The sequence below is a fragment of the Cariama cristata genome, unplaced genomic scaffold (assembly GCF_000690535.1).
Source record: "Cariama cristata isolate BGI_N322 unplaced genomic scaffold, ASM69053v1 scaffold5025, whole genome shotgun sequence".
Lineage (NCBI taxonomy): Eukaryota > Metazoa > Chordata > Aves > Cariamiformes > Cariamidae > Cariama > Cariama cristata.
In genome coordinates this window covers 15,766-25,914 of record NW_009615648.1, presented here as the reverse complement: position 1 = coordinate 25,914, position 10,149 = coordinate 15,766, and the positions used below count along the sequence as shown (strand labels likewise).

General features: G+C 42.2%; 1 protein-coding gene across 1 annotated transcript; it reads left to right on the top strand.

Moving 5' to 3' along the window:
- Positions 1-1,272: 1,272 nt before the first annotated feature.
- Positions 1,273-9,308, top strand: PLCXD3 (phosphatidylinositol-specific phospholipase C, X domain containing 3). Its single transcript, XM_009699885.1, has 3 exons — positions 1,273-1,344; positions 6,290-6,323; positions 8,596-9,308. The coding sequence occupies exons 1-3, from the start codon at positions 1,273-1,275 to the stop codon at positions 9,306-9,308; spliced, it is 819 nt and encodes a 272-aa protein (XP_009698187.1).
- Positions 9,309-10,149: the final 841 nt, after the last annotated feature.

The window sequence follows — 10,149 nt, the reverse complement described above, 5'->3', positions numbered from 1 at the left end:
AATTAAAATCACTCAAACAGTTAAGTATGCTTAGAATTGGGCTCTGGATTTGTACTTTATTGGTAACCTCCCATTGAAAACCAAAGTTAATTGATCCCCCTAGTTACAGTTTGAAAGCATTAAAATACTTACTTAACAGGTTAAAACTGTTGTCTTCGGAAGATTTAACTGTGGATATAAAGATGTTTGCTGTATGACCTGGAAGAAGATTGCATTTAGAAAGTGGAATAATTTGTGTTCATGTTACCTCACAGACATTTCAAGTTTATTTAATGGGCTTACTTAAAAAATGTCTTCATTTTGGTTTGTGTCTTTTTTTCAATAGAAACTTCAGGGCTTTATACACAAAAAGCGAAATGGTTCTTCTGTTTTCACCACTTGAAAGGGGGTGATTCAGTTTGATTTGAGTTATGTGTGGACTAGCTCACCACCTACAAAATGCAGGTTCATAAAATATTTTTTCTTACTTTCTGATCAGACAACTCACTTAAATAAAACCTAGATATTCTTACATATTAAATACTTCTCTCATGTAAAGAAAAGTCCGGCTTTTTATTTTTAATGAAACCCCTCATTTCCATGCTGAGACCAAGTTACAAGACTGTGTGGTTGTTTGGCTGGCCAGGACTATGGGAAGAGCACCCACTGCTCTGACTTTCCATTAAGAAGGTTTACTGAGCCTTCAGAAAGCCAAAAGGCAGGCACAATCCTGCTGGTGCTGCAGGCAACCTTGCCTGGAAAGCTTGGCTAATTTATGGGCAGTGCGAGAACTTGCGGGTGGGGAGTTGCAGAAATCCCATGTGTCTGTTGGAGGTTGAGATGGGGAGGAGCGAGACTGTGGATGATCTTCCTCGCCAGGTACCTGCACCCTTAGCTAACCTTCTGCTGGCTGTGACCAGAGGGTTTGGGTGGATGAGACCTGAGAGGTAGGCATCTCAGTGTCTGCAGGCTTCTTAATTCAGACCCAGAAAAAAAAAAAAGAGGTTTGGGGATTTCAGGGAGAAAGCTCCCTGGTCTCTATACAGGGGGGCAGTTTTGGGCTTCTCAGTTCCTCTTCACCAGATCTAAGTTGACTTGCATGGGGCTGTCTGTGCAACTTTAACTGGTTTACCTAGAAACAGCAGCATGGTGCTTGGAGAAGTGAGCTGTTTCTCATAGGGTTTTGACAGAGTTTATGAGCCTAGAAAGAGGGGTAACAGAGGGTTGTTTGTACACATTACATCATAACTTAATGTGATCGGATACATAGCCAGTGGGCCTATATATACAAGAATGTGTCATACACATACTCTTGTTCCGACTCTTGACTTGTTCTCTATGTGGATTTCTGCGTTACCTGAAGCGGTGTCTGCCTCTCTTCCCGTGTCTTTGGATCATGGAGTGCTGAGTGTATGTAGGTGGCTGTGCCCTGTGACCTTCAGCTGGTGTCAGGGGCGTACAACTGGTGATGAACAGTGGGAGAACAGTGAGGCAGTTACCTCTTCCGAAGCTGAGTCACTGCACGGTCTATAATGTCTTTTTTTCCCAGTTGTTTTTGTTTTGCTTTCCTGGATAATCTTTTTATCAAACAAAGCTTGTATCACCCAAGCAGTCTGAATGCCAAAGGTAACTGGACTGTGAAGTCTGAATTGCATTGCTCTTGGCAGCACCTTTTGACTTTCTGAGATGTGCTGTGGCTTTGATGGAGAAAACAGCGCTCAGCTGTCTTAAAAAGAAGGTGAAACACAATATTGAGGTGCATCAACTCTAGTGTTCATGACTAGGCTTGGCTATTCCTTGAAATTGCAGTGCAGCTAGCTAAAGATTCATAGGGCTTTTTTCTTGTTTGATTGATTTTTAAGGCCAAACAAGACAGTAAGAACAAGCCAAATGAGATTGTGAGAACAGCGGCATTAGTGTCCTGTGTACAGGAGGTCATAGGATTTGTCCTGGCCGTTCTCCACAACATCCAAGAAATGTGTTGTGCTCTGCTGTCAGTCACTGTAGAGCCCTCATTGGCAAGGATGTTTTCAAAAAAGCTCAGCTGCACCGCATGTGACACCTCAGCAACAGTCACCAAATGATGTAATCTCCTAAATATAGGAAAACAGCAGGTAAAGCTTTTAATGACACCCAAAGCAGTAGTAAAAGACTCTGTTTCCAACAGCTGTTGGATAACTCCCAGCACAGAGACAAGAGGAACTTCAGGTCTGTAGGAGAAAGGGAAGAAAGTAAAACATGCCAAAAAAACTGTGTAACTTTGCTTCTATCTGTTGTGGACCTTCAGAGTGTGATTGTTGCTGTTGGGAGCATGTTGGGCAGGACTGTTTGATTCGGTGCCTCTATTTTAGGTGCCGTTTACCAGGCTGTTATGAGGGATGGCCAGAGCCAACAGTGAGGCAAAGGGAGGACAGGGCAAAGTTCAGCTACGCTCGCCAGCTTGATGAATGATGTGTTAAAGCTTAGCCACCAAAAATAGTAGCTTCGCTGTGCCTCTGTGTAAATCTCTGTGGGACTGGAGAAATGATTCTGAACTGAAATGCACTCTCCCTGAGGGACTTTTTTCAGCACCGAGCCCAATTATTTTTTAAATGGGGGGTTTAGCCCTTCAGGGAAGCCATAAATATGTTCATAGCTGAGCTGTAGTGGGTTATATATTCCTGATTGTCCTATTATGGGAATTCAGCAAAGGACACAGTAGACTGTTCTCTCTAGTAAAAGTACGAGCAACAGTTTTCTTGCAGTCTAAGTGATACTGCATATTTTACTCTTGAATATCTAAATAGTGTTTGGCCACATTTAAGTTCATGAAAATTTAATGTCTTGGCAGTTGAAACTGGCTGCTTTTGTCTTTTGGATCATGCTACTGCAGACATTTTAAGTGTCTCTTGATAACTGCTTCTAAGGTTGAGAGATAAGAAATGAATCTTTTCTTTCTTGGGGGAGGGAGGAATAAGCAGACGCAGAATAATTTACATTGGAAAGGAGCTCCAGAAGTCATCTGTTCCATTCCCTGCTTAAAGCAGAGCTAACTCCAAGTTAGATGAGGCTGTCAAACCAAGTGTTGAGAATCAGCGATGCAGGGTCCAGCCCTGCTGGGGTCCCACACCAGAGCTTAACTGGTCTTGTGGGGAAGTTATTTTTTCTTATGTCCAAGTGAACAAGTCTTTTTCTGCAGAGCTGCTTTCTAGCCAGTTTGTCCCCAGCTGTGCTACTGAATGGGGTTGTCTGTCCTGGGTCCATCTTGCCTTTGAACTTCTCAGCTTCTCTGCTGTGCTGAAGTTTTTCTGAGTACTATCTTTCCCCTCCAGAGCATTAATCTCTTCTGCCAACTTGGTTTCACCTACAAACTTGCTGAGGGTGATACCCATCACCTTGTCTCTATCACTGATGAAGATGTTAAAGCGAATTGACTTGTAATCAGCTGTGAGTTAGACTTTGAACCTTCAGTGACAACTTTTTGAGCCTAATGATCCAGGCAATTTTTCACATGACTTACAATGCACTTGTCTACTTGGTGTCTTCCCAGTTAGACTGCAAGCATATTAAGGGAGATTGTGTTAAAAGCCTTGCTGAACTAAAACGAAAATTTTGTTCTCCCCAAAGCCAGTTATTCCATCCTAGAAGGCAGTCAGGTTGGTCAGTTGTGGTTTGCTCTTGCTAAATCCATAGTAGCTGTTTCTAGTCACCTTTTTACCATTCATAAGCTGGAAATGGTTTCCATGAGGGCTTGCTCTGTGGTCTTCCCTGGGACTGAAATGAGTCTGACAGACTGTTGTTCTCCAAATTGTCCTGCTTTCCTGTTTTGAAAGAGAGTGGAACTTTTGCCTCCTACAGTCAACACGACGTGTTAAAGGTCAGAGAGGGCAGGCAGCCTTACAGTGATCTTGGCCTGTGCCTTCTGTGTGTCCAGATGAATCCTGTTTTGTCCTAGCCACTTAAATGTGTGTAATCTATATGAGTAATCCTTAACTCTGTCACCTTTTACTAATGAGAAGCAGTTTAAAAATAGGAAGTACTAGAGAGACATGGAATGCTTGAGAGCAGACCTTGCCAGTGAAGACTAAGGCAAGGAAGATACTAAGTACTTCAGTAGTTTCCTTGTCCAGCATTGTGAGGTCTCCTGCCATGTTCAGTAGTGGGCCAGCATTTTCCTTGCTCCCTTTTGCTGCTGACCTATCTGGAGGAGCTCTCTGTTGCCTTTCCCGTCCCTTGCAGGTTTCCCGTCCCTCTCAGGAGCTCCAGCTGAGCTGTGCACTTCCGAACTCCCTCCCTGCATTCCTCCTCTGCTTCTCACAGGGAGCCTGTCCCTGCTTATACCTTCTGTACATGGCTTTTTAAGTTCGAGCTTACTCAGGAGTTACCCATCCAGGCAAACTTGCCTCCTGCCTTATCTCCTTGTTTCCTTGCATGCTATTCATATGCTTTACAGAGGTTGACTTTCAATTTCAACCATTTCTCCTGAGTTCCTTGGCATTTAAGGCAGTTCTCCCACAGGCTACCATTTACCAATTTCCTGAACAAGCTAAGACTGCTCCTCTGAAATCACAGATCTTTATTCTGCTATTTGCCTTCCTCGCTTTCTTCGGTATCTTAAGTTTTTACATCACCTCATAGTCACTCTGGCTAAGGCTGCCGTCAGCGTTCATGTCCTAGCCGTTTCTTCCTTAATTCAGACCATGTCTAGCAGTGTGCTGTGTCTACCTAAAGGAGTGTGCAGAAAAAAAAATTTTGATGCTCTTCAGATTGCCTATGCCCTGCTTTTCTGCTCCTCCAGACAATGTCTCAAAGTTCCCCGTGAAAACAAGCCCTGTAATTATGAGGCTTGTTACAGTTGTTTAAAGAAGAATTTATCCACTTTCTTTTCTTGACTGGGCAGTCTATAGCTATGGACACCACATTTACCTCTTGTTTGCCACCCCCGTGATCGTGATCCATGACTCTCATCCTTGACTCCTTGGATCAATGATATGTTGTGTTGTTGAAATTGTGGGAAAACAGTGCAATATTTTAAGAAAGTGCTAGACACTTAGTAAACTGGTGAGAAAATACGTTTGCATGCAAGAGGAGTATCGGCTTGCTCCTTCTCCCTGCATGACTTGGGACGAGTAATTTCTCCTGTTTGCTTCCCTGTCTCTCAAACTGTGAAGTCTCTGTGGTAGAGCCTGTCCCATACATCAGGTCAGTGTGACCCATGCCCTGCTATAATAAAGATAGCTGATGTGGAAGCACTGCTACCTTCCAAAGACTGCAGGCATCATTGCATTAGTATTTCTGAATGTACCCTGCATCCTGTCTTCATGGGAGCCGAGATTTGGTGATACAGAGAAGCTGCAAGTCCACCAACCAGTGACAAAGTAGGATGGGAATGTCCCCATGCACCAAAGCAAGGTTGGAAGAAAACCTGGCTGCTAAAAACAAGTGTTTGTTCATATAGGATTCTCTCATTACCATTGGTGGTTTTGGGCATGACAATGGAAAGGGTCATGCTCCAATTTGCTCTGCCTGAGTGTAAGGATTTTGAATTTCACCAAGTTATATAAGTAAGTTAGGACAACAGGGGAGGAAGAAGGCAGAAGGAAATGTAGATGAGTGCATGATGAAAATAAATATTTAAATGACCTGTTCAAATTATTTATACATGTGGAAAGACAAAACATTTGCTGTATTTTTCAGTCAGGAGGAATCTTACATACTTTTGAATAGCTGGCATCTGCTTTGTTCAGTGTCAACCAAGTTAAGTCGAGCCTTATTTTCTTTTTGTAGTATTTAATAGGGCTTCCTTGTTTAGGTTACAACACATGGAGGGTCAGTGCACTGTGCACTTTTCTCTGTACCTTCCATGTAGGAGTCCCCATTTTTAGGCTCAAATGTGTGCATGAACTTCTTAATTAGGAAAAAATATTTTTCTAAACTATCCTGCTTATAATGTTGAGTCATTTCTAACTGATGTTTCCCTCCCTCTATGACTCTTCTCTGTGTTTTACATTACCAGTAGCTAAAAGCTACCTGCTGACAAGTTGCTCACCTTAGTTTTCTGCTGTCAGAACTGTGCTGCCTCTCTCAAGTAGCTTTACGTAGTGTTTGGCACTGTGTTGCGTTTTGGCTGTGGTGATCAAGTTTAGCTACCTCTTCTGCAACTTCAGGTTGCCAGTGGCTGTAGATCAGACAGTAATGGTTTAATTAATCTTGATACCATTTTGAGCCTACTGCTGCAATCTGTTGATCACGTTTATACATGTAACTCATTCTGACATAAAATCCTATTGAAATAGAAGGAACTTCAATGGACAAAGTGAGGGTTTGCAAGATCCATCCCTTGCTAGTATCAGTAGCTATGCCTTGTTTTAAACAGAACTGGATTTACTTTGATTTCTAGGTTAGTGTAGGTTACATTGAGCAGAACATTTAATGTATCTCATTGATTTTCCCTGTAATACTGTCGAAACACAAGTCAGTGCTCTAATCATTTGTTTTACCATTAAAATTCTGTATGCAGATCTGGTCCCCTGGGATATCAGTGTGTAACCAGATACTCCATGATCTAATCAGGTTCTGCAAGGAATATGCTGTCGCTTCAACATGTACCAGTAGAAAGCTTCGTCAAAATGGAAACTTTATCTAATGTATAAAGTAAAATGCAGTTCAAAGAGACAACTGTGAAAAGCAGGGGTGTACAAAATTTTAAGACACTTCTGAGATTAAACGAAGCCAAATCCAAGCTAGAGTCTAAGATGATTTGTCATGACTACATTTATTGTTAAAGAAGAAAATGTTATAGCTGTCACTTCAGTTCATAGGGTTTGTTCCAGTTCAGTTAAAACAGCGTTACTATCAGAAATGACTGACTAGCAGGATTTTATTAATGTGATACTTGCTTGCCACAACATGTGTGCTTTGGAAAGTAATTTTGAAATGTACCTACAACAGCATCAGCAGCAGGCAAGACTTGTGCTCTGAACTCATTTTGATGCTAGGAGTTGGATCTGTGAGGGCCTAGTGCTCCAGTCCATTTCAGAAATACAAATCCTGCTGACCTTGAAGGAGTTCTGCAGGTGGTGTGATGTAGGCTGAGCAGCAGACCTGCTTGCTGCTGTAAGTCTGACCAGAAGCATCCCCTCCGGCTGAACCAGCAGGAGTGTGGCTCTGCCTGCAACCGGACAGTTTTTGTGTATAAACTGGCAGATTTCAGCACCAGGTATTCAGAAAACTAGTGGTAGACAAGGGTGATGAGCATCTCCTCGGGTCAGCTCTTCTGTCCGCAAAGCAAGACAAAGTCCCTTGTGGAGGAATTATCATGTGTTTGCAGGTGTCCTTAGCTTTACCAGCAGCTTTCTTGCAAATGTCTAAATCCTGAGCAAAATAGTTACTGTCTTTTTGTTTTGTGGTTGGTTTTTGTTTTGTTTTGGTTTTTTTTAACGCATGTACCTTGAGACAGGGAGAATTTTGTATAGCAAAATGTTTTACATATTTGTACTCAACTTTGTTGTATTGTGGAAAATGGTAACTTCTGTATGTAGACGTGTTAAGTAGTACATCTTGTTCTTGTCAAGAGCATGCAGTAGAGTTTCTGTATTTTATCAGTGGAATGCAATGCTATCCTTGGCTCTATCTGTTGTATTTATGTAGCAAAGGAAAGTAAAGAAATGTAGAGGTAATATTAAGAAGGAAAACGGTATTCAGTAAGCCTGTTGATGACCAGATGAGACTTGAAATAAAGAAAAGGTCAGAGAGGTTACATGTCCATGGCATTTTTCAAATAAAGTTTTAGTTGGCTATAAAGGTGTATGTGGGATGTTGTCGGTTTGGTTTGGTTTTTTCTTTGGTTCTGCAAACTAGACGGTGCACGATTCAGTGTGCAGGGACAGACACTCCTCTTCTTGATGGCTCTAGGGATTTATGTGACTAGCTTTGCTGGAGTTACACCAGGATTGCTTTGACATTCAGAGCCTGCTGACTTCAGTGAGCTTAAAGGCATAAGTAAAAGCTAGAAGAGAGTGAGGGAGTGCCCAGGCAAGCAATGAAACAGGCACTGCCTTTCCTTCAAGTCCCTGCGAGGTGCTGGTGGGGTAGGTACTGCCAGCCAAATGTGGTGTATTGAGAAAAAGGTCGTGGAGGAGTTGGGGTTGTTTATCCTGGAGAAGAGGAGGCTGAGGGGAGACCTGATCGCCCTCTACAACTACCTGAAAGGAGGTTGTAGTGACGTGGAGGTTGGGCTCTTCTCCCCGGTAATTAACGATAGGACAAGAGGAAACGGTCTCAAGTTGCGCCAGGAGAGGTTCAGGCTCGACATTAGAAAGAACTTCTTCACTGTTAGAGTTGTTAGGCATTGGAACAGGCTCCCCAGGGAGGTGGTGGAGTCACCATCCCTGGAGGTATTCAAAAAACGTTTAGATGTGGTACTTCAAGACATGGTTTAGTGGACATGGTGGCATCAGGTATACGGTTGGACTTGATGATCTTTGAGGTCTCTTCTAACCATAATGATTCTATGATTCTATGATTCTATTGGTGAGTGTTGTTACAAGTCAGAAAATATCTTTATTAAAAAAGAAATGCTAATGACTTTTAATATATGAATACAATACTGATCTTTTTCCTCTATTGTGTTTTTAGGGTCTCATGACTCATTTAGCTTCTACATCGATGAAGCCTCTCCAGTTGGGCCTGAACAGCCAGAGACGGTCCAGAATTTTGTGTCTGTTTTTGGGACTGTGGCTAAAAAGCTGATGAGGAAGTGGTTGGCCACACAGACCATGAACTTCACCAGCCAGCTGGGGGCAGGTATACGGTATTTTGATCTTAGAATTTCCACCAAGCCCAGAGACCCAGACAATGAACTCTACTTTGCTCATGGTTTATTCAGTGCCAAAGTCAAGGAGGGTCTGGAAGAGATCAATGCGTTTCTCGCTGAACACCCAAAAGAGGTGGTTTTCTTGGACTTCAATCACTTCTATGGGATGCAGAAATACCATCATGAAAAGCTTGTCCAAATGCTGAAAGACACATATGGAAACAAAATGTGTCCTGCTATATTTGCCCATGAAGTCAGCCTCCAGTACCTGTGGGAAAAGGAACACCAAGTGCTGGTGTTCTACCACAGTCCAGTGGCTCTCGAGGTGCCGTTTCTTTGGCCAGGTCAGATGATGCCAGCTCCCTGGGCAAACACAACAGATCCGGAAAAACTGATTCAGTTCCTCCAGGCGTCAATCACTGAAAGAAGAAAGAAGGGCTCCTTTTTTATATCTCAAGTAGTGCTGACACCAAAGGCTAGTACGGTGGTGAAAGGCGTTGCTAGTGGTCTCAGAGAGACGATCACAGAACGGTAAGTTTCTGGTGGGTAAGCTGTGCTGAGTGTGCTGAATGTATGTGTGGGTAATGCTGTGTTTCTATTTCCTTTTAAAGAAACTCCAGCAGATGTGTTTTTTCCATGCTACCGTGAGTTAGTCAGAACTTGGGCATAATCCTAAAATAGAGAAACACATTGAAGGAGAAGTTTTTGTATCTTGAAAGAAAATCTGGCACTGAAGCCTAATGAGATCTTAAGAGATTGGCTTGACTTTTTTTTTTCTCTGAATGCAGGTTTTTCCATTTGTTTTGGTTTTCAAATGTGGTTTCTTACCATGAACACTGAACATCTTGCCTCGAATTTCTTACTGGATGTGGACAAATCTATCTGAATGATCTAGATCATTTAATTTCTTATTTATACATCAGATATTGGGTAAATAATTTTTTCGTTTTGGTGTGTCAGTAAACCCTGACACTGCAGAAATTGCATCCTTAACTAGCTTTACACACCTTAGAGATGCGTGGCTTTTCTCTCTGTACACCATCACACATTATATGAAAACTATCAGGACACCATTAGAGTGAATTTGCCTCCTAACAAACCTTCATTTGTCATACAGAAAGGAGACTGCAAACCATTGTAGAGGTTCTGTACATGGAATACTGTGTTGACAGGCCATTACATTACATTGCAAAAAAGCCATCTGTGCAAGACGTGCACTATTTATACCCTTCTGACTTTGATAAATCACAGCCAATTTTCAGCTTAAAGGCATATAGGTGTAACTATGTTCTTGACAACTTGGTAGGAAACCTGATATCTAATGCCAAGATACAAGAGCTTTTTTTTTTCCCTCCAAAAAAAATGAAGGGTTACAG

Coding starts and splice junctions, on each gene's coding strand:
- PLCXD3 (XM_009699885.1), top strand. CDS start 1,273: ATGTGTCATACACATACTCTTGTTCCGACTCTTGACTTGTTCTCTATG. Junction 1,345..6,289: donor TTTCTGCGTTACCTGAAGCG/GTGTCTGCCTCT, acceptor AGGGTTTGCAAG/ATCCATCCCTTGCTAGTATC. Junction 6,324..8,595: donor AGTATCAGTAGCTATGCCTT/GTTTTAAACAGA, acceptor TTGTGTTTTTAG/GGTCTCATGACTCATTTAGC.